General features: G+C 38.6%; 1 protein-coding gene across 3 annotated transcripts in view; it reads left to right on the top strand.

Annotated features, from left to right (window-relative positions):
* The window catches only part of ascc3 (activating signal cointegrator 1 complex subunit 3), a 541129-nt gene that overhangs the window by 34193 nt on the left and 481939 nt on the right, over positions 1-24997 (top strand). For all 3 annotated transcript variants that reach the window (XM_043687007.1, XM_043687008.1, XM_043687009.1), the window contains 3 exons: positions 16467-17050; positions 17738-17858; positions 21420-21621. In XM_043687007.1, the coding sequence (XP_043542942.1) occupies positions 16467-17050; positions 17738-17858; positions 21420-21621 (907 nt within the window). The remainder of the gene's footprint in view (positions 1-16466; positions 17051-17737; positions 17859-21419; positions 21622-24997) is intronic.

Here is a 24997-nt window from a genome sequence, read left to right as displayed (position 1 = left end):
GGAGGGATATGGGCCGGGTGCTAGCAGGTGGGACTAGATTGGGTTGGGATATCTGGTCGGCATGGAAGGCTGGACCGAAGGGTCTGTTTCCATGCTGTACATCTCTATGCACTGCCTCTTTAAAAAAAATCAAGGTTATTTGACTTTTTATAAAAGATTTATAGTTTCAAAATTTTTATTTTGTATATTCCATTTAGTAGATTCCTTTACTGTGCATTTCTTTAATTGCATCAAGTGTACAAAGCTTAATAGGTGGCTATTTTTATTCTTTTATAAAATAATTATTTTGGGATATTTCATCTGAGATCATGATGTGTCGAGGTGACATGTATTTTGTGTCAGTATAACTGTCAAAGCTACTTTGTCAATATTAGTTCTGAGGTCAAGCAGTAGACCTCTGTTTCCAGATGTATGGAACTTGAGGTACAGTGTTTTAAAAGGCCTTTAGTCATATACTTTTATATAAGAGGTGAATTGAAATTTAAATACTCAGTCCACATGCAGACAAATAATGTCCTTTTGTAACTATTTTAAACTGATCAGTGAGATACTTTAACCTTCAATATCAGTGGTATTATAAAAAGAATTAGCTCATATTTTGCAAATTGCATTATAAATGGCAAACTTGCTATTGTGCTTTCCTTCTCTACAAATGGAATATTATTTCTTGAAAGATACCTAAGGCATTATTAGTACACTAAAAATAATAGATTATGTAATCCGAAAACGCGCCTTCATGAAAAGAAATTTAATTGCAATGTTTTGCACATATATAGCACCTCTTAATGAAACTAGGTAAGTAATTCTGTTGAAAAAGATTGTAATATCAATGTTGAAAAAGGGTTGTAATATCCATAAAATCCACTATTTTAAAACTTTAACATTAAGGAACAATGTTGATACACAATAAGGAGAGAAAATAGTAATAAAGAATTTGGGGCCAGATTTTACAACACATGACAATCTAGTGTAGATTGCCACTTTGGCCATATTTTAGAAAGTAAGGGAGCTCTGCATTTCTGAGTGATTTAACTCAGGGCTCTCTCAGAAATTTTGAGCCCTGGTTCCCTTTGGGCAGTTCCTTCATAATTCAGAACTGTCAGAAAAACTCAAACTACGCACACTTTTTGTTTAACCACCGTGACCCAGCTCTTCTTTTTTGTTAAATGTCGAGGTCCTCACAGCTGTTGTTATAAGAATGGAAAGAAGATGTGATGTTAGTATGCTGGGAGGGTAGTGTACCAGGGGTGGGATGCCAGATGGTTAAGGGATAGGGTGCCAGGGTTCAAGATAAGTAATAGATAAGTCAGATTGGGTGGGTGAAATCTGCCCCAGCAGGGTTGATGTGGGAGGGAGGGTTAGTGGGTGGGTGTTATTGTGAGGGATTTGGGTCTGTTGTAGGTGAATCTGGTCACGTCCTCTGAGGAGGTCAGGTCATTCAAGTGTTGGATGGTGGAGGGTGCAGTGTGATGGTGGGCCATATTGCGGTGTGAGTACACAGTGATGTTTGGGGTTAGTGGAGAAGCGAAATATGTGTCTGGATGGAGTCTGGTGGGTTCATGTCACATCCAAAGGGGTGGGGAGAAGGAATGTTAGTTTCTCCCTGGCATGGGAAGAAATGGGGTTGGGATGGGTCTAGTGGGCATTTTAGAAAGGGGTTCCTGAGTTGGGGTATTGGAGGTGGAGGAGTTGTGGGGTGTGTAAAGTAAGTTTGGGGTTTGCTGAATAGTTATTCAGAAGTTAGACTACATATTTAATAGAAATTAACTATTTCTCTTAATTCATTTGGAACCCTCCCAAAGTCTCCAAATTAAGTGGATGCTTTCAGAAGATTCCAAGGGTAGAGGAATTGCCAGTGGAAAGTTTTTTTTTAAATTTTCCTGAACGATTCTTCAGATCTGTTAAAATGGGAATTCCATAACATCCCATTGGTAATGACTATCTATGCTGTCAGTACAAAGTTCGGGCAGTGATTATGACTATAGATGAATTGTTCTTTTAAAGAAAAATTGTTCATCTCAACATGTTCATGGCTCAGTTTTTTTTTATCCAAATGCTTTCAAATAGGGGAGGGAACTGAAGAAATAAACAGTGAGTCTTGAAGGAGATGAACAAAGCAAAATGAGGAGCATTTGAAAAAAAAATCTTGCTGTAAAATGTGTGGCACAGTGGTAATCTGGGCCAGATAATCTAAGTTTATGTCCCAACTCAGAATCTGATAGCTACCAGGTATGTCAAAATCTCCAAAAGTCTTGTGCTGCTATAGTAATGTCCGAACCTCTGGGGCAGCAGGTCTGGATTCAAGTCACACCTGCCATGGAGGAATGTTGTAACCTGTCTGAATACGTTGATTAAAATAACCAAAACGTTTTTAACTTTATTTTACATGGAAACAGTCTCTCAACACCAGGTTAACGTCCAACAAGTTTATTTGGAAGCACTAGCTTTCGAAGCACTGATTCTTCACCTGGTGAAGAAGCAGTGCTTTGAAAGCTAGTGCTTCCAGATAAACCTGTTGGACTCTAACCTGGTGTTTGTGTGATTTTTAACTTTGTCCACCCCAGTCCAACACCGGCTCCTCCAAACAATGTAGAATAGACCTCTGAAACATGAACAACTAGATCTTAACTAAACAAAAGTGGATAACAAAGTCCTGATATAAAAAATAATTATCCTTTGGAATCAAGACACTGTAAGCATCTGGAATTGTTTCAGAATGCTGTACAGACAACTGCAGATGATGTAACATTTTTGATTGTGAATATTCTTTGTTAAAAAATGTATGTCTCTGTTATGGTCTGCTGCTGCTTATCTGGGCTTGCAAATAATGACCTCAGAGAAGCTACTCAAGCAGGATGATGTAGTCTCCCTGGACTTCACAAGCTCTTGACAAGGTGTTGAAACACCAGCTGATTAAGAAGCTCAGGGCAATTTGGCACATTGGATCCAAAATTTGTTTAGTGGCAGAAAGCAGGGGGTGATGGATGAATGGTGCTTTTGCAACTGAAAGCCATGCCCAGCAACAAATTGCAGGATTTGGTGCTGGAACCTTTGCTGTTTGTTGTACACATGAATTATCTAGAAATGAAAATCTTGGATCCAGTGTGCCAAATTGCCCTGAGCTTCTTAATCAGCGTGTGTTTCAACACCTTGTCAAAAGCTTTGTGAAGTCCGTGGAGACGACATCTTGCTTGAGTAGCTCTCTGAGGTCATTCTTTATTTGCAAGCCCAGATAAGCAACAGCAGACCACAACAGAGACATACATTTTTTAACCGAGAATATTCATAATCAAAAATATTATGTCATTTGTTGTCTGTACAACATTTTAAAACAATTCCAGATGCTTACAAATGTCTGGATTCCAGAGGATAATTATTTTATATAACAGGACTTTGATATCCACTTTTGTTTAGCTAAGACCTAGTTGTTCATGTTTCAGAGGTCTATTCTACATAGTTTGGAGGAGCTGGTGTTGGACTGGAGTGGACAAAGTTAAAAATCACACAACACCAGTTTATAGTCCAACTGGTTTATCTGGAAGCACTAGCTTTCAAATGCTGCTTCTTCATCAGGTGAAGAAGCAGTGCTTCGAAAGCTAGTGTTTACAAATAAACTTGTTGGACTTTAACCTGGTGTTGAGAGATTTTTAACTTTGTTTCCATGTAAAATAATGTTTTGGTTATTTTAATCAACGTATTCAGACAGGTTGCAACATATCTCCATGGCAGGAGGTGTGATCAGAAAATTTGCAGGTGACATGAAAATTGGGTGGATGGCTTATGGTGAGGAGGAAAGCTTTAGACCCCCGGCTCATTTTATCAGGTTGGCTGAATGGGCTAAGAAGGGACAAATGGAAATTTAATCCTGAAAAATGCAGTGATACATTTTGGAAGGAATAACAAGGCATGGGAGTAAATGCTAAATGGTAGGACCTTAGGAGCACAAAAGAGCAGAGTGACCTTGGTGTTCATAACCAAAGAACCTTAAAGGCAGCAGGACAGGATCGATAAGTTACCTATTGCACTAGACTATAGGAAGGATGTGATTGCATTAAAGAGGATGCAGAGGAGATTCATCAGGATAATGGAGAGATTGAATGATTAAGAGAAACTAGGAATGCTGGGGTTGATTTCCATAGAGAAGGCTGAGGGTGCAGGGGGTGGAATCTGATTGGTGTGTACAGTGTTATGAATGGCATAGACAAGGTAGATAGGGAGAAATTTTTCCCCTTAGTAGAGGGGTCAGTTGCTCGGTGACAGAGTTTTAAGGTATGGAATAGGAAGTTTAGAGATGATTTGAGAAAAAAGGCTGAGAGGAGATCTGAAAGAAGTTTTCAAAATCATGAAGGATTTGGACAGAGTAAATGTAGAGAAACTTTTCCACTCGACTTGAGAACCAGTGGGCGTAAATTTCAAGTAATTTACAAAAGAAGCAAATGCAATGTGAGGGAGAAAAACCTTTTTCACTCAGTAAGTATGACACAGTGTAAGAGTACTCTGCCTGGAAGTGTGTTGGTGGCAACTTCAAGCGAGGGATTAGAGAGGGCATCACATGATTATTTCTATTCACTGTACTGGATTTTGTGGAAAAGGCAGGAGAATAGCACTATTGTAATGCTAACTCAGAACCAGGGCTGACATAGTTGGCTGAATGATCTCCTTTAACAGTGTAACAATTTTGGGATTCCAACAAAGAGTCCTTGAGATGTACAGTACAGAAAAAGACCGTTTGGTCCAACTTGTGCTGTATGATGCTTTGTGCGTGCTGTCATTGCTGAATGGTGCAGAGGCTGGAGTACTTCTGTTTTTAAACGTACAAAAAGAATTAGTATTGTCTTTTTCCTTGTGAACCAGATTAGAATATCTAAGGGAGGTATGGCATTCATGCCAGTGTGGATATTTCCGTATAAATCCACCATCTGCTGAGTTGCCTTTTCAAACATCTGAACAAGTCTTTTTGAAAATGTCAGCATGAGAAAGTAAATGTAGTTGAGTTTGATCGAATAAATCTATTAATAAATTCATGCTATCAGACCAATGTGATGTTTGAAGACTAATTCATAAAATCTGGATTGAATAGCAGGAACAGAAGGAAAAATTCAGATGGGGACATTTTGTTACTGATTATGGGACTGGAAAAAGATTCTCTAGTCATATGCTATTGCACATTAAATTAAGTCCTGGAAGACTGTAAAAATTAATTATGTGTAAGAAAAATATGATAAGTGGTCCTTGAACTGCAGTGATATAGCTTTAGGAGCTAAGATTGACTTGCTAAAAGATTAGAGTCTTACCAGGCTCTTGAATAAGAGTCAATTATCATATCGTTCCTCTTCAAAGAGTGGCGATAATTAATGCCACCATTAAGATTTGCGTTTATAACTGTCTCATAACTTTATAAATGCCTGTATTTAGTGATGGCTAAACAAAATAGTGATATAATTCCATAAGTTATAACACATTTTTATGTCCAACCAGCAAAACAAGATCCGTGTCCTAGGATTAAATCATCAACAGTTCTTTTACTTTATTAACTCAGCTACATATGTCCTTAAAAAAGAAAGTGCTGGAGATCACCAGCGAGTCAGTTTGCATTCAGGGAGAGAAAGCAAGCTAACCGTTTGAGACTAGATGATCAAAAGTCATCTAGATTCGAAATGTTAGTTTGCTTTCTCTCCATGGGTACTGCCTGATCTGCTGTGATCACTAGCTTTTGTTTAATTTTTTGTTCAAATTCCAGCATCTGCAATAATTTGCTCTGACAAATGTCTTCATCTGTGCACTGTCAAAACACCCAGTCAGATTAGATTTTGTTTTCACTTTTTTTTCTGGCTTTCCATGTTTAAGTTCATTCAGAACTCAGCATCCTGTATCCTAACCTGCATTAAAGTTCCATGTATTAATCAGGTATGTCTTCTCTGACTTTTGTTAGCACCCTGTCCCCAACTTGAAAATGTCACCTTTCTTTAAATCCCTCAATGAAATTGCTCTACTCTACTACTTTGACTGTGGCTTACTGAGCATTTCCAATTCTCTTCCTGCCAGGTAAGCTGAAACCTGTACTTCAAAATTGATGTTTTCAATGTAATGTTTTCAATGATTTATGTTAACTTTTTAGTGGTCTATTAGTCCTAGATAAGACATGTTGTCTAGTTCCTCCTGGGAAAAAAAGAACTAAAGCCTATGGGCTCAAGGAATGAGGAGCTTTAGTTATATAAGGGGCTTTCCAGGCTGGTAACAGACTATCAGGTTTGCCTAAATTATGTTTTTTTTTCAGGAAATGGGTCAAAATGACCCCAAAATGACCCCAAACTGCCTATAAATTTCAGTCATACTTGTGTTCAGATATTATTGTTTGGCCTAAGTATGATACAGGGCTTTTGCCAGATTTAAGGCAATTTATGAACCTGACCTTGGATTTTGGGAAATGTTCATCAGGCATTGTGGTCTCCTTGAGGAATTTGAAAGGATTTTATTACTTAGGAAAGCTGAGTTTCGAATTAATTATATTGTCTCCCAGGGCTTTATAGTCAAAGCATTGATCCAAGCTTAGTTGAAAAGATACCAAGTAGGCAGCTGTGTAGTTCACAGCTGAAAAATCAACCAGCATCTATGAGCTTGATGGATCTCCAGGTTGAGACAACAGAAAAATTAGTGTTGTTTATTAACTGTTTTGAATTCCATTCGATTTTTTAAAAATTAGACATTTGGTCCACGGCATATTTGATACTGCCTAACAGTGGTATTATCTTTACTAAGACCTATGAGGCTGACTAATCAGGAGGAGCTTGTTAATGGCAATGCAATAAATATTCCAGGAGAGATGGGTGCTTCTGTAATGACCGGAACTGATTGTTGGAAGGGAAGTTTTTGTTAGTGCTGTTGGGAAATGTTTAACCTAAAATGGAAGGGGAATGGGAATCTATGCAGGGAGACAGAAAAGAGGATAACAAGGGTAAAAAGAAAAGACAGAACATGAAATGAGGCAAGTGACCGACCATTCATGTGAAAGAATCAAACAGGACAATGAGTATTAAAAAAGACTGGCCTTAAAGTAATTGTAATTATACTATACCCACTTTTATCTATTTGCGTGAATAATTCATGAATTTTATTACAAATGCTCTACACATTAACACACAAAGCTTTCAACCCTGGATGTTGTGCCGACCTTTTATGCTACTGTAAGATCAAACTAACCTACACGCCGCCTCATACTATATTCCATGTGCCTATCCAAGAATTGCTGAAATGTCCCTAATATATCTGACTCTGCTACCACCTCTGGAAGTGCATTCCACGCACCCATCACTCTCTGTGTAAAGTACCTACCTCTGACATCTCCTGTAAACCTTCCTCCAATTGGCTTAAAATTATGCCCCTTTCTGCCATGGAGAAAAAAGTCTCTGGCTATCCAATCTACCTATGCCTTTCAACTTCTTGTACACCTCTATCAAGTCACCTCTCATCTTTCTTCACTCCAATGAGAAAAGCCCTACGTCCCTCCGCCTTTCTTCATACGACATGCCCTCCAGTCCAGGGAGCATCCTGGTAAATCATTGGGGTATAGTATAATTACGATTACTGAGATACGGCTACAAGGTGACCAGTGATGGATACTCAATGTCCAGGCGTACTCTGTTTTTAGGAAGAATAGACAAAAAGAAAAAGAACGTGGGGTAGTATTTCTGGTTCAAGAGGAAACCAATGCCCAAATGAGAAAGGGTATTGGCTCTGGAGAAGTGGAATGTGTATTGTTACAGCTTCGAAATACAAAAGGGCAGAAAACAATTGTGTATATATACACCCCAAGCTATATCGGTAATGTTGGAGAAGGCATTATAAAAGAAATTAGAAATGCACACACTAAAGATACAGTTATAAATCTGGGTAATGTTAATCTGCAAATTAAATCAGTGACAATACAGAGGAGGAGGAATTCCTGGTGCACATATGGAATGGTTTCCTCAATATATTGAGGAACCAACTAGACAGCATGTAAATAAAATAAAACAAAGAACTGGAGCCATGAAATAAAAAGACAAATTGCTGGAGAAAAACTGCAGGCTGCATCTGTGGAGATAAAGTGGAATTAATGTTTCGGTTCAGTGACCCTTCTTTGGAACTGACCCGGTCACTGGACTCAAAACATTAACTCTGCTTTCTCTCCACAGATGCTGCTGTCCTGCTGAGTTTCTCCACTAATTTCTGATTTTGGTAGAGAACAGGTCATCCTAGACTGGATTTTGTAATGAAAAAGGAATAATAAAAGGGCGGCACGGTGGCACAGTGGTTAGCACTGCTGCTTCACAGCGCCAGAGACCCAGGTTCCATTCCCGCCTAAGGCAACTGTCTGTGTGGAGTTTGCACATTCTCTTGGTGTCTGCGTGGGTTTCCTCCGGGTGCTCTGGTTTCCTCCCACAGTCCAAAAATGTACAGGTTAGGTGAATTGGCCATGCTAAATTGCCCATAGTGTTAGGTGAAGGGGTAAATGTAGGGGAATGGGTATGGGTGGGTTGCTCTTCGGAGGGTCGGTGTGGATCTGTTGGGCCGAAGGCCTGTTTCCACACTGTAAGTAATTTAATCTAATTATCAATCGAGCTATGCAAGGTTACTTGGAGAAAAGTGACCAAAATATGATAGAACTATTGTGATATAGTTGATCTTGAGAATTGGATCCAGAATCTACTTACAGGGGATCAGTTAGCTCATTGGCTGGCTGGTGATGCAGAGTGATGCAAACAACTTGGGTTCAATTCTTGCACTGGCAGTGGTTACCACAAAAGAATTTCCTTCTCAAGCTCTCACCTCTCATGAGGCATGGTGACTCTCAGATTAAACCACTGCTAGCTGTCTTGAATGAGAGAGCAGCCTTGTGCTGTGGTAGGACGATGGCAATTCTGCCTTCACCTTGCTGAATCAAAGTAAATTGCAATATTCTGAGGTGTGATCTGGCTATGATAAAGTGGTGAATGTTACTTAAAGGGATGTCAGTGGCGATAGAAAGCATTTAAAGAGAGCATGGAGGAATTGCTACAATTGTTCATTCATGTCTGGGGAAAAAAATCTAAAACTGGAAAGTTGGCCTAACCATAAAGGGAAATTAAGGGTAGTATTGGACCCAAGGAAGGGGCATGCAAATTAATCTTAAAAAGCCGCAGACCTAAGGATTGGGAACATTTAGATTTCAGCAAAGGAGAACGAAGGGATTGATTACGACTGGGGTGAGAATCTGAGAGTAAGCTTGCGGGGAACGTGCAAACTTATTGTAAAGGTTTCTATAAGTATATGATGAGAAAAAGATTAATAAAGAGAAATGTAGAGCCCTTACAGTCAGAAACTGGAGAAGTTATAATGGGGATCAAAGAGATGAGAGGTCAATTAAGTACATGTTTGGTTCTGTATTTACAAAGGAGAACATGAATGATGCCCCCAAATAATGGGGAACACCAGGTCTAGTGAGAGGGTGGAACTAAAGGAAATCTATACAAGGAGAGAAATGGTACTAAGGAAAATTAGATTAACAGCCAACAAATCCCGAGAGCTGATAATGTCTATTCCAGAGTATTTAAAGAAGTGATGCTATAAGTAATGGATGTATTGGTGGTCATCTTTCAAGTTTCTATAGACTCTGGAAAGATTCCATGGATTGAAGGATAGCTGATGTAATTCCATGATTTTAAAAAAAGAGACAGAGAGAAAATTGGATTTTAAACTGCTGTGCCTGACATTGGTACAAGGGAAATGCTAGAGTGTTTTATAAAGTATAATAGCAGAGCACTTGAAAAACAGTGAAAGGATTGGATAGACCTAGCATGGATTTACCAATTGGGAAATCTTCTTGACAAATCTGCTGAAATGTTTTGAGGATGTACGCAGTAGAGTTGTTAAAGGGGAGCCAGTGGATGTGGTTTACTTGGACTTTCAGAAGGTTTTCAAAGAGATTAACATGAAAATTTAAAGTGTATGGGAGTGGAGGTAGTGTGCTGACATGAATAGAGAACTGGTTGGCAGCTAGATAGAAGGCAGAATGGGAATAATTGAGCCCTTTTCTGAGTGGCAGTAGTTTTCGTAGTTGGGTACTGCAGGAATTGGTGCTTGCACTTCATTTATTCACAATATATAAATAATTTAGCTGAAGGAACTAAATGTAATATCTCCAAGTTTGCAGATGACACAAAGCTGGGTGGGTGTGTGACCTCTAAGGAGGCTGCAGAGATGCTTTAATGTGATTTGGATAAGTTGAGTGAGTGGGCAAATGCATAGCAGATGAAATTCAATGTGGATAAATGTGATCTTATCCACTTTGGTAGCAAAAACAGGAAGGCAGACTATTTTCTGAATGGCGATTAGATTGGAAAGAAGGTGGTGCAATGGAACTTGAGTGTCCTTGTACACCAGTCACTAAAATTAAACATGCAGATGCAGCAGGTGATGAAGATGACAAATGGCATGTTGGCCTTTGTCGTGAGAGGATTTGAGGACAGGAGCAAGGATTCCATAGCAACACAGCCTACTCCAGCTCCTAATTTTTATTTGTCCTTTTGAGTCTGGTTCTCCATTTCAGTGTGACTATGGCTGATGATCCAACTCAGTACCCTGTTCCTGCTTTGTCCCCATATCCTTTAATTCATTGAGCCCCAAGAACTATTACTAACTTCTTCGGGAAAATACTCAAACCTTTGGCCTCAATCGCTTTCTGTAGCAGAGAATTCCACAGGCTTACCACTGTCTGGGTGAAGACATTTTCTCCTCATCTCAGTCTTCAATCGCAGACTGCATATCCTTAGACTGTGCCGCAGATCTGTACTACTTCGTCATTAGGAATATTTTTCCTGTTAGAAATTTGTTTCTGTGAGATCTTTCTCAATCTCCTAAACTCCAGTGAACATGGTCCTAACTGATCCAGTTTATTTTCATTTGTCAGTCCTGCCATCCCCTTGGATAAAGAGACCCAAAACTGCACTCTGTTCTCCAGGTGTTGTCCCACTGTGGCCTGCACACAAAACCCACTGTCCGTTTCTCCCTTTTCACAATTTGGAGTAGCTTTTTTACTTTGTTCTAATTTGCAAAGATTAAGGAGCTCCAACGTTGAGAATCGTGGGGAGGTGAATTTTATGTTAAAAATAGTAAATATAATTTTAAGGAGTACATACTTTTGGGGAATAAATGTCTATATTATAGTGAACTGCAAACTGGAAGTATTGCATTGTAAAACAGGAATTGCAAATACAAATAAAATCAGTTCAGTGATAGATGAGTACAATAATAGATCTGTACAAATGCAGACCAAAGGGTTTTTTTGTATAAAGGGAATGCCATAATACTCTTTTGACAGAAATTATGATCTAGAACAGCAGACACAGAATATGAGTTGACAAGGCTGTGTATAGAATTTAATTTAAGGAATAGTTCATGCTTAATCATGTGAAGTATCAGGTAATCTGTTTTAGTGTTGTTAATTGAGGCATGAATATTTGTCTCAAAGAAGCCATAAGCTCCTCTTCAAATAGTACAATGGGATCTTTTTATTTTCAGCAAAGAAAGCAAATAGCACCTTCATTTAACATTTCATCCAAAGTGCACCATTGATCAGCAGTACACTGAAGTGAGATCCTTGAGTATATGCTCAAGGGTTGGGGGAAATTTTCTGGACTTTCAGTTGGGGTGCGTACTCATGTTTTAAGCCAAACCACCACCTCACACCCTTAAAAGGCACTTCTAAAAGTCAGAAAGGTTGCGAATCAGAGAATGGATCACATGTGCCATTTTTAAAGGGCCTCTGAGTCAATAATGCTGCAAACATCTGGCCCAGTGACTCTCAAGCTAACTTTCCAATTTTGATTTGGGGCTCACAAATGTCATAGAATTTGCAAAAGAGCATTTTTTTGCCACTTTTGGGCAGCATTGTTATTGAATGTAATGTATTTTTTGGAGCATTTTTGCATATCTTTATGAACACTTTCATCGAGGCTTGCCCAAACATGATCACAAATTCTGTTTGCTTTGTTTGTGGCAATAAATTGTTCAGCTGCGATTTAGTTAGCTTTTGCTATAGTTGTCTACTTTAATTTTCAATTCTTTCTTTATTAAATTTAGTATGCTGATATGCTGTCATTTTAGTTATGATTTAATGCTGTTCATGTAGTTCTCACATTATGTAGCACCCTTCTGGCTACTAGTAGTGTTGACCCCTTCTCCATTATCTTTGTTCACAAGGTAGTATTTTGGGTGAGAGAAATTTACTTACTTAAACGTTTTCAGATAACAGTTTTGAACAGGGAAAGTAATATTGTGTTACTTTTAATTAATATCAACTTCCATTAAATTTATGACAAAAATGCTTTTGTTTGAGGCTGCTCTGGCCAACTTATAATTCGAAAGTAGTTATTATATTTGAACTGGAAATGTGGAAGAGTAGATTTTATGTTATAGTGAAATGCAAACATTTATGGTTTTTATGAAAGTTAATGAAAATGTTTTGTTGTAGAAAGTGTATTCACTGTCCTCTATGCTGAACTGTATGTTTTGAAAATTTATTTTGATATTGGACAGTAAGCTACAGCACAATTTGTGTTATTGACAATTTTGAGAGCTTTGATTTGCTGCAGCTATTTTATAATGCAAACTAGTTTAGTGCAAAAGCAAGTACAGGTTGGAGCTTAAGCTTTTGAAAAGTGGTTTAAACCTGATATTCTTTCTTTTGTTCATAATGTTTATAGAAATGACAGGAAAATAGTCCTCAGCTCCTCTGCAGGGTGAAGGCATCACATTTGAAACAGAGTGGCCTGCTAACAAAGAGTGTTCTTTTTGCCTCTCTTTGACCATTATATAATTATCGGATCTGAGACAATTGTTTGTTTCTTCTTATGTTGCTTAACCCTTCCTTGTAAAGTTGCAACAATTGAACATTTTGGAATTACTGCCATGGTTTTTGGAGAGTTAAAGAATTTGGATAGTGTTCATTTCTTTGCTTCTTTGGAGTTAGCGTCATTTACCAATATTTAACAGAAATGTAAAGTAAACATTTAAGCTCATGTATTTTAAATGCATGGATTCAGTTGAGAACATAAATCTTGTGTTGAGTCAGTGTAGGAGAAGTACTAGTTTCACTGTTCACGATTTGCTCAAGGAAGTACAGAAAAGTGTTCACTCCTGGCTTTATAAATATGAAATTAAGTTGCCCTGCAACAGAAATCATTTCTGAAATAGAAAGTATAATGGCCAAAACATTCATTAATAGTGACCTACTGTTGACACTGTTTTTTCTGTTGGACTTTGACTGCTACTGGTCACGTTAGAACTTGTTGAATGACATAGTAATTTTTGGTTTGAGTTTATTTTTTCCAGGAATAAAGATGTGACATTGACTGCTTGTATTCAAAGGCTTCTCCATCCAATGGATCAGATTTAAGCTCTTAAGTACTGCAAAAATTAGTTGTCAATGATGGTGGACAATTAAACAACTCACTGGAGGAAGATGCTCCATTAATATCCCTATCCTAATTAATAGGGGAACCCAGCGCCTGAGAATGCAAGATTAGCCTGAAACATTTGCAACAGTCTTGAGCCAGAACTACCCAAGTGGATGATTCATGTCAACCTCCAAGGTCTCCACCTTTGCTGACCTTCGGCCAGTTTGATTCACTCGATATGATATTGAGAAGTGATTTGAAATACTGGATACTGCAAAGATTATGAGTTCTGACAATATTTCAGCAATAGTATTAAAACCTTATGCTGCAGAACTTGCCACGCCCCTAGCCAAACTGTTCTAGTGTAGGTAAAATAGTAGCATTTACCCGAAAATGTGGAATATTCCCAACAAGTATGAAAAGCAGAACAAATCAAACCCAGACAGAGGCCACCAGTCAGTCTACTCCCAATCATCAGTAAAGCTGTGGCAGTGGGCATCAACAGTGTTATCAAATAGCACTTGCTTAGTAACCTACTTACTGACTCTCAGTTTGGGTTCAGTAAATTATGCTGTTGACTATGAGGAGAAAGTGAGGACTGCAGATGCTGGAGATCAGAGCTGAAAATGTGTTGCTGGAAAAGCACAGCAGGTCAGGCAGCATCCAAGGAACAGGAGAATCGACGTTTCGGGCATTTTCAGCTATGTTGTTGACTATGTCAGTATTTGAATTTTATGTGATTAAAGTTACTGATTTTGGTTTAATGTTGCCTCATTTTCTTGTGCAGATCCTTTCACTGTGAATTTTTTTTTAATTCCCACCTGGTTCTTGGGTGTCTTTGGCTGGGTCAGCATTTATTGACCTTCTCTGGTTGTACGTGCGCTGCCTTCTTGAACTGCTGCAGTCATTGTTGTGTTGCAGGTAGACCTGTTATACAATTAGAGAAGTACAGGATTTTGACCCCGTGACATTGAATGGGGGTATAGTTCCAAGCCAGGATGGTGAGTAGCTTGAAAGGGAGCTGGCATGTGGTGCTGTTCCCATGTATCTGCTGCCCTTGTCAATTTGGATGGAAGTGGTTGTGGGGTTGAAAAGCTGTGTCTCAGAAATGGTGAATTTCTGCTGTGCCTTTGTAGATGGTGAATAGACTTTGGGAAATCAGAAGGTGAGTTATTCACTGCAGGAATCCTAGCCTCTGACCTGTTCTTGTAACCAGGTACTTATATAGCCAGGAAAAAGTGAGGACTGCAGATGCTGGCGATCAGAGTCAAAGAGTGTGGTGTTGGAAAAGCACAGCCGGTCATGCAGCATCCGAGGAGCAGGAGAATCTAAGTTTCAAGCATAAGCTCTTCAGGAACGAAGGGGTAGCCCAAGGGGGCTGAGTGATAAATGGGATAGGGTTGGGCGAGAGGGAAGGTAGCTGGGAATGTGATAGGTAGATGAAAGTGGGGATGAAGGTGATAGGGTGGAGTTGACAGGTGATAGGTGAGAAGATTGACAGGTAGACAGTTGAAGAGGGCGATGCAGAGTTGGAAGATTGGATCTGGGTAACGTGGGGGGAGGGGAAATGAAGAAACTGGTGAAATCAACAGTGATCTCGTATGGTTGGATATTCCCAAGGTGGAAGATGAGGCATTCTTCCTCTAGCTGTCAGGTAGCTAGCATTTGGTGGTGGAGGAGGCCCAGGACTTGCATGTCCTTCACAGAGTCTTGTCTCCCCAACGTTGGCTTGTGGAACATTTCAGGGAACATCTCTGGAACACGCACTAAACAATCCCTCTGCCCTGTGGCCGAACACTTTAACTCCTCCTCCCACTCCGCCAAGGATAGGCAAGTCCTGTGCCTCCTCTACCGCCAAACTCTAGCCAGCTGATGCCTAGAGGAAGAACTCTTCACTTCCATCTTGGAAACCTCCAACTACGCGGGATCAATGTGGATTTCATCAGTTTCCTCATTTTCCCTCCCCACGCCCCAATTCCAATTTTCCAACTCAGGACAGCTCAAGGGGGCAGTACTACCTGTTAATCTTCCTTCCCACCTATCTGCTCCACCCTTTCCTCTGACCTATCATCTCCACCCAACCTTCATTTGCCTACTGCATTCCCAGCTACCTCCCCCACCCAACACACTCCCATTTAACTTTCAGCCACCTTGTGCTATCCCCTCATTACCTATATAGCCAGTCTAATTTAGTTGCTGTTCACTGGTAACTCCCAGGATGTTGGTATGGGGGATGCAGTGAGAGTAATGCCATTGAATGTTAAGGAACAATGCTTAGATTCTCTCTTATTAGGAAATGCTGATTGCCTGGTATTTCTGTACAGTAAATATTAATTGGCAGTTTTCAGCCCAAGCCTGGTTGTTGTTCATGTCTTGCTGCATTTAGACATGGATGACTGCAGTATCTGAGGAGTCATGAATCATACTGAATATTGTGTAATCATCAGTGAACTTCAGACCTTATGGTGAAGGGAAGGACCCTGATGAAGCAGCTGTGCATGGTTGGTTCTGGGAAACCACTGAGGGACTAGGACTGTTGTGGTGCAGTTGTTGTGCCCTTATCTCTGACCCAGGTTTGGGTCCCACCTGCTCCAGAAATATGTGATAACATAATTGTACAGGTTTATTAGAAAATACCGACCCCAAGGACCTTTTTAATGTAGGTTTCAATACATATTAAATTTATTTTAAAAATTGTATGCATGTTGTAGTGACATGGCTGGAAATTTGAATTATCTAAGTTGCATTTTTTATGAACTGGTGTGCACATTAAAAGAATTGAAAATAAAGTTGGTAGATCTTCAAACTCTTCTGCCTTTTATAGGTATCTCTAGAAAATCCATATTGTAACATGCCATTTTATGAAAGCATTTTTTTTAGGCATCATGCATGATTTAAAGATTTACCACATGTTAGGACAAATTATCAATTAATGCAGTCTTTGGTTGAAGTTCATCACAATTTTTGTTGATTTGTAGTAAAATTGTATAGTAGTATAACTCTCAGCTGAAATTTCAATTGTTTAAGTAAAAATTTAAATTTTCTTCACAGTTGGCATCGAACATGAACAGGAGACTGTTGAAAGTGCAGCAGTTTTTCTCTTCAAAACATTTCATGATAAGGACCACGTTGGACATGAAGAAACAAAAGCTGTTAAACAAATGTTTGGGCCATTTCCTTCTTCAGCTGCTACTACTGCCTGTAATGCAGTATATAGAATAGCTTCAAATTTTAGTGAGGAAGAATTACAGAAATTACTTTGTGCAAATGAACCTACAGGACAAAATTCTCATGTACACTTTGGTAAAACTATTAAGTTTTCGTTTGACTCATTTGTTTTGGAACCTTCAGAAGAGTTGCCCTTGAACTGGCAGACAGACAACCAAAAAGATTTTAGTCTAGATTATATTAAGTATTTAAACAATCATCAAGGAGATTTTAAAAATGGATCAACTGATAGTTCAGACCTAAAATCTTCAAACAAAGTGGATGGTTCATTTTTAAGGCAAGAGGTTGATAACTATATTATTAGAACCTTACAAGACTCCTCAGATAGACCAATGACAGATGACTTGTGCGGAACGTTGTTTGAGATGCTGGCATCTACAAAAAGTGATGATGAACTTCAAAATGAGGTAAGCCAGCCTAAGTGTAGCTAGAGCGTAAACTGTGTAGTTGCAGTCATTCAGGTTTTGTTTGTGAACTTCTTTCCAAACATTTCGGTCGCATTACTTAATGTTTTTCCATTCAAAAAAAAGGAGCAAACCCAGTTACAACAGCCTAACCTCAGAGATACTGTGAGAAGAGAAAGCCATGAGAGTGTGTGAGTGCATGTATATGTACGGTTGTGTTGGTGTAAATATTCTAAAATATAGACTTAGAAATCACAGTGTTATAAGTTCATTTTGAATTTCATGTTTCAGTGTTAAAGCTTATCACAGTCATTTAAGGTCGAATGTGATACTGTAGCTCTTGAAAAATACTGCTTCAGGTATTGCTGGTTTTTAATATACTTGGGTAATTATCCCATTCTGAGTGGAAAACAATTTTGTTTTCTGTCTTCTTTTTCTGAATAGCTGTGGGCACCCATAAATTAAATTTAAATGCTATGGAGTTAATGATTATTTGTCAATCCATGATACAGTCAATAAATATCTTAAATGTCCTGATCAGAAAGCAACTAAACCATTCCTGTGGTCAGGCGGCTGCATAATTCAAGTACTTATTTTATGAGCGATCAATTCTACATTTTAGCACATATTGTTAATTCTCTGGCAGAAAAGCAATGAACTTGTTATTTGCAAAATACTCTCTTGTTTTAGCTGTTTGAACTTCTTGGACCTGAAGGATTTGAGCTAATAGAGAAGGTTCTGCAACACAGGAGTGCGATTGTAGAAAACGCTCTGACCCACAGCACAGATCTGAAGCTCCGATATCTTCAGGGTAAGGACATTGCTTTTTGGAGAAAAAATATGCTGATCCTCTGTTTGAAATCATTTCAGGACTGTTGAAAGCTCTTGTCTAGGAGGTGGTATTAGTGAGAACAGCACAGCACGATAACTTGCATTTATTTAGTATGTTTATAGTTTTTTTAAAAATCCCAGTATGTTTGTTAGAAGCAAAATCAAAATATGGATTAGAAGATGTTGAGTTTTCTGACAAGGACAAAAGACCATGGATTTGGTTTTGTAGTTATTAGTTATAAAAAATGTTGAGCTATCCTAGACTTAATGTCAGTCTAAGATAAGAGAAAGCATAAAGGGGTTAGGAGAGATGGTTGAATAAAGATAGGTCACTGCAGATGTCCAGATGAGTTATGACTGCATATGATGATGGCAAGGGGCAACATGTAGACAAGAAAGGGGAAAGGATTGGGGCAGATCTTTAAATAGCCCTAGAAATATCTTTTTGGGGAAAGAAATCCATTGCTGGAGATACTCTGATTTAAAAGCGAAAAATAGAATCAAACATGGTTGGAAGAAGGTGATGTGGTTGATTATTTCCAAGGCGGGAGAAAGGTTGCAGAGGGATAATATTCAAGAGATGCAGTCATGCAATTACATCCAATTTATAACTTTAGTTTGGGTATAACAGCAGTTATAACTTAGTGCTTTAAAGTGATCCATACTTGCAGGAATGGTGCATTTAGGAGGTACCAATGAGTTTGGAGAGGAAAGGAAAGCTGAACTTTCCCAAGGACAGTGCTTTTGGATGTATTTTTGAGGAGTGGTGGTAATTGTTTTGAAAAGAGACAGACTAGATTCAAAGTGAGAGAACAATTTTCAAAGTCCGAATTAGGTTACATGCTATCCAAGAAGGAAAACTTTTCAGATTAACAAATAATAAAAGTTTCATGATTCTGCCATCCTTGAAAATTCTTGTTTGTAAGGTAGTGCCAATATGTGCATAAGATGATACAGAACTAGTTAATCTTTTGCTAGCTTGTTTTAGAATATCTGTTTTAATTTTGAGACTGTCATGATATTAAATTTTTCTGTTCACAATCTACATTGCTATACAAAAATTTTTCAAATCTTTATTTGTACTTCCACATACCAAACAGAATATTCATTGCATGCCCTCTAAAACATCAGTATCCTTCCTGTAAAATGCAGTCCAGTAATGCATGTAGTACTGTTTTTGAGATTTAATTAAAAGTTTTACATTATCTCATGGCTTAATATTCTATACCTTGAGTTACAACCTTGAATTCTAACTTTTTCTTCTGAATAGTCTTATCAACCTTGGGTATTGGCTATAATGTTCTGAGAAGATAAGTGTAAGTCCTCAGGCACTTAGTTTCCATACACTGTTGAACCTAGAGATCTATGCACCTTGAGCTGAATGTTGCAAGTGTGATGTCCCATAATTAAATGTTTTTAAAAAGATTAGCGCTGTATTCACTTATGGAAAAGCTTATTTTTTAAATCCTCATGTTAAGTGAGTACTGTTGGCAAGACCAATATTTGTTGCCTACTCAAAGTTGTCCTTGAGAAAGTGGGGGTGAGTTGGCTTCTTGAACCATTGCAGACCATGTTAGGAATGCTCACAGGTGTTTTGGAGGGAATTCCAGAATTTTCACTTCGTGACGGTGAAGGAACAGTGATATAGTTTCACATCAGGATAGTATGTGGTTTGGAGGGGAACTAGCAAGTATTGATGTTCCATATGTCTGCTACCCTTGCCTTTCTGAGTAGTAGAGATTTGGAATATGCTGTTGAAGTAGGCTTCAATGATAGCTACAGCTGTCCCTGCGTACTGTTAATGGAGGAAGTGAATGTTTAAGGTGATTGGATGATGATAAAGTGAGCTGCTTTGAGCTGGGTGATGAGTATTGTTGGAGCTGTCCTTTTCTATGCAAATGGAGAGTATTCCTTCACACTCTTGACTTCTGCTGTGTACCTGCTGGATAAGCTTTGGAGAGTTAGGATATGAATTACTGCAGAAACTTCTATCCTCTAATTCTTGTAGCCAAAAGATTTATAGGGGTGGCCTACTTAAGTTTTCAATCGTTGTTCAGGAATTCATTTGATGGTATTGCTGTTGAATGTCAACGGAAGATTTTTAGGTTTTTGCTTTTTGGTCATTGAAATTATCTGTCTGGCAATTGTCTGCCTTGAATGTTACTCGCCACTTATCAGCTCAAACCTCAGTGTTGTCCAGGTCTGGTACATGTAGGCACAGAATACTCCATTATACAAGGAGTAGCAAACAGTATGGCATACTGTGTATTCATGAGTGAAAAATCACACTTGTGGCCATTTCTTTGAGAAAAGATTATTGAACCAACTGAAGACAACTGAAGCCCTTCCTGACAAAGGGCTAATGCCCAAAACATTGATTTTCCTGCACCTTGGATGCTGCCTGACCTACTGTGCTTTTCCAGCACCACACTCTCGACAACTGAAGACAGTTGGGCTTAGATCACTTTCCGGAAGAACTCATGAGTGATGTTCTGGGGTTGGAATGACTGGCCTGTAACAGCCTTTGGCATTAGAGCACCATTTGATCAAGTTTTGCATCCAGAAGCCTTTGCAAAGCTAGAGTCACTGGGAGTCAGGGGAAAGCTCTCCAATGATTTGGAGTCATTCCTGGGACAGGAACATGGTTGCATGTGGCTGGGCTTGATATCCTTCCCTTATTTAGGCTAAGTTGTATTCCTCTCTTGTCACGTTCCTGAGGCTATACTTGATTATGTAGAGCATGAGGGCGGCACAGTAGCTCAGTGGTTAGCACTGCTGCCTCACATTGCCAGGCACCTGGGTTCAATTCCAGCCTCTGGCCTGTGTGTGGAATTTGTATGTTCTCCCCGTGTCTGTGTAGGTTTCCTCCAGATGGTCAGGTTTTCTCCCACAATCCAAAATGCGTGCAGTTAGTTGAATTGGCCATGCTAAATTGCCCATAGTTTCTAGGGATGTGTAGGTTAGGTGCTTTAGTCAGGGGTAAATGTAGGGTAATGGGGAATGGGTATGGGTGGGATACTCTTCGGAGGGTTAGTGTGGACTTGTTGGGCTGAACCTTGTCGGGATTCTAGGAATTGTGCAGACCAGAAAATTAGGCAGGAAAAAGATCAATTCTTAAACCTAGAACTGACTGACTTTTGCAATCATAAATTGGCTTGATTGGATGTATATAGCCTCAGCACAGCTTGATACAAATATGTCTTTTGTAACCAAAATAATTTCTATTTGTCATTAAGTCTGTGTCTGAAAAAATGATTTCAATAAAATGAATTGTTTTATTATGTCACATTTGCATTCAGTAATTCTTCCAATATATAGATGGAGAAAAATTGCTGACCTGTTAATTCTCTCCCTAAGCGCTCTGCTCCTTTTATGATCTCGTTAAGGCCCTACCATTTCGACCAAATCTTTGGCCTATCATCTCCATATGTGGCTCGGGGTCAATTTCTGTTTGATAATGATCTTGTGACTGTCTTGATCATTAGTGGTGTGTAAGTGCAAGTTTTACGGAGAGCCAAATACAACTGATTTAACTCAACAGATGCTTCAAAAAAGTGTTTGGGAGGAAATGCACAACCCATTTATGGCTGTCAAGTCACTGTTCGTTCTGAACAAGAAAAGCAACTGTTAAAACAGTATCGTAGAGAAGAAAAACGTCAAGCCAAGCGAGAGAGAAAAGATGAGGGCGAAATTTCAGGAGATGGTCTGCAAAACTTTGATCCAAAAGAGTTACGTTTACAAAGGTAAGACTAATCAAAATTATATTTGCAACTTGCTTAAGTAATTTGTTAATTGTAAAACTTGTAAGTAAAAAGGAATTTTATTTTGAATTGTCCAAAATTTTAGCTGACAAAGGGAATTTTTAAACACAAATTGCATTTTTGCAATCAGTAATGCCTGAGATTGCAAAAGGATCTGGAAATGGTTGGAGAATTTGGTGGGCAGGAATGCATTACTAGAGGATGAGGATGTTTTACTTGGTGGTTAGGTCCACTTCTGCTGCACCTACCTCCCAAGCGCTGCTAGATCTGACACACACACATACACACACTCTCACTTTTTTGTCAGATCAGTTCAAACTGAGATGCCAGACGATTTATCGATAGTTTCAGTGCTGTAGATGGCATCCCAAATTGTCCCGTGTTTCATGGTCCCTTACCCCAGTAATCCCTAATCCCAGGACTTGGCCAATTGTTTCACAATTTCCTTCTATATTGTTTCTCATGCCCATTTAAATTGCTAGAAGACCCCATTGTAGTTCCCAGATTCCAGCACTGGTCTCTGCCCCATGCTGATAAATTGCAGTTCTGGTATGCACCACAGGAAAAAATGCTAGATTTATTTTTCAAGTATGAAGATCCCTCTACCCACTGTCATTTTATTGTAAAGTTTGTCTCACATTGAGTAAATTTCATCATAGAAGTTAACTCCGTTAAAACTGTAAGATTGTGCATTACTTTGCATGCCCACACTTACTAATACTGTGCAGCGACTGATTGGAACTAAATGAATTATCTTAAGGAGGAGGCAGCTTATTAGCAAAGCCCTAATGGGTGAATATTATCTCTTTAACTGTGGTATTCCTTCCTGACCTTGGTCATTTGCTGTGAGGTTTTTCTAGATTTTAATTTCCACTTTATAATGCATCTCTTTCCATTATATTGTCTCATCACGTTGTTTCTGTGTCTCCTTTCCCTATAATTGAGATTTAAACAAAAGTGTAAGAACTGGCAAACAGTATTTCCATGATTGCAGATGAGTTGAGTTTTTTTTGGCAGAAATTACCACAGTAGCAAAGGTTAGTAAAAGCACTTTTTAATCAAAATACACTTGGAAAGAAAAATCTCAAGAATTGGTTTGTAACTTTATAATACATAAAACTTTGTTTTAGCTGGCTCCTTATGAATTGGCACTCGTTAAATTGGTAAAACTTACATATCTCAAAAACCAGAAAAATAAAAAAACATTCTTTACAAGAATATCATTGCCATGATGGTCTGACATTAGAGGCACAGACATTATGGTCAATCATCGCAAATCATTGAAGACAGACAAATTAAAGGATGACTGATCTTAGGAATTCTGCAAGTTAAATTGGTAAACGTTATAAATCTCAAATGCCAGACGTTTAGTGCATTATCACAACCTCTGTGATATCCTTGTAGTCAGTTGAGTGTACAAGTGAGAAGGCTGCATGCTATTAAGTTTTATTCAAGGCAAAGTTACATTATTATTTAAGCGATATATGGTGCAAATCACCTGGTACATTCCTGATTTCATAGGCACTGTTAATTAAAAAATTGCTGTATTAATAATCATGCTTCATCATGGGACCCAATGAGATGCTGTAGCTCAGGTAAACAATTTGAACCATCTGTATGCAACTCTACTAGTTAAACCTCTAATCTGTTCCTAAACTGCACATATACACAGACACCCAGACACAAACAAGACTCAAGAAAAAGGTGTTATGTGGAAGGAAAGACTGGGAATGCAGTTCACTAGTTCCTGTCTATAGGGTTTACATAGCCCATTATTCCAGCTCATCTTTATCTGGACTTTGTCGAGCTCTTGAACAAGCACTTACAGCAAGTATCAGATAACTTGCGTTTAAAAAGTGCAGTAATCTTGCAACTTGTTTTCTAAAAAAATGTTTTTTTCACACTTCAGTCCACAAACAGAAGTGCAGAAGAATAAAAAGATAACATTCTTTACAAGAGTATCATTGCCATGATGGTCTGACATTAGAGGCATGGACATTATGGTCAATCATCGCAAATCATTGAAGACAGACAAATTAAAGGGTGACTGATTTTAGGAATTCTTCAAAGATATTGCTGAAGTTTTGCTTTAAGCCTTCAACTGTATTTGTGATTTTCACATATATGGCAACAGTTTATTTGGCTATTTTGACTATCAACATTACTTTATTATTAGACTTACATGGGCTTATCTAAGTATGGAAAGTTCTGATCCAGCAATGGTATGTTTTGGAATTGCCCCAGCAGATTAGTAGATCCAGCATTGCTATTCAAGAAAGAAGGGAGAGAGAAACAGGGGACTAAGGCTAGTTAGCTTAATAATGACTTCCCTTATTAAAATAGTCTTAAAGACAGACTTAGGCATAGAATGGTTGCCGAAATTCAATGTTGCTTTACAAAAGTGGAATCCTGTCTGACAAATTGATCAAATTTTGTAGAATTAACTTGGAATGCGGAATCAGTTGATGTACTTAGATTTTCAAAGGGCATTTTCCAAACCAAAGGCTGGTACACATTCTAAGGATTTAGGAAGTTATCGATGATACACTCGCATTCCTGGGAGATAAATTAATCAATGGGAAGTATACAATAGAGATGAGTGGAGCATTTTCAAGTTGGCAGGCTATGACCTGTAGAGTTGTTGGAATCTCAGCTATTTACAATCTGTATTAATGACTTGCATGAAAGGATAGAGGGAAATGTATTTAACTTTGCAGATCATACAAAGCTAAGTGGGAATGCAAGTAAGAGGAGGACCATGCATTTTTAAAGAGATATGGACAGGTTAAGTGAATGGGCAAAAAGTTTGCGAATAGTGGGTCATGTGAGACTTTTTATTTTTGAAAGAATATCAAAGCAGTGTTTTAAAAAGCATGAAACTTGTAAATCCTAATATTCAAAGAGACATGGGAATGCTTGTATAAGGTCCCACAAGCAGTTAGGTGTGTAAATGGCATTTTGGCAAAACGGTCAGAACATAAAAAGGAGTAGGAGTAGGCCATGGCCTCTTGAGCCTGCTCCACATTCATTAAAACCATGGCTGCTCTTTTCATGGACTCACCTCCACTTAGCCACCTGCTCATCATACCTCTTAATACTTTTGCTGTTCAAAACTCTATCTATCTATCTTTGTCTTAAAAGCATTCAATGAGGTAGTCTCAACTGCTTCACTGAACAGGGAATTCCACAGATTCGCAACCTTTGAGTGAAGACGTTCCTTCTCAACGCAGTCCTAAATCTGCCCCCGAGTTCTAGTTTCACCTGCCACGGGAAGCAATCTCCCTTATTCTAAGTTATCTATTTTCTTCATAATTGTATATCTATCTATAAGATCCACCACCTTCCCCCCGCCCCCTGC

The sequence above is a fragment of the Chiloscyllium plagiosum genome, chromosome 3 (assembly GCF_004010195.1).
Source record: "Chiloscyllium plagiosum isolate BGI_BamShark_2017 chromosome 3, ASM401019v2, whole genome shotgun sequence".
In the NCBI taxonomy this organism is placed as follows: Eukaryota; Metazoa; Chordata; class Chondrichthyes; order Orectolobiformes; family Hemiscylliidae; genus Chiloscyllium; species Chiloscyllium plagiosum.
This window is presented reverse-complemented; position numbering and strand designations above follow the sequence as displayed.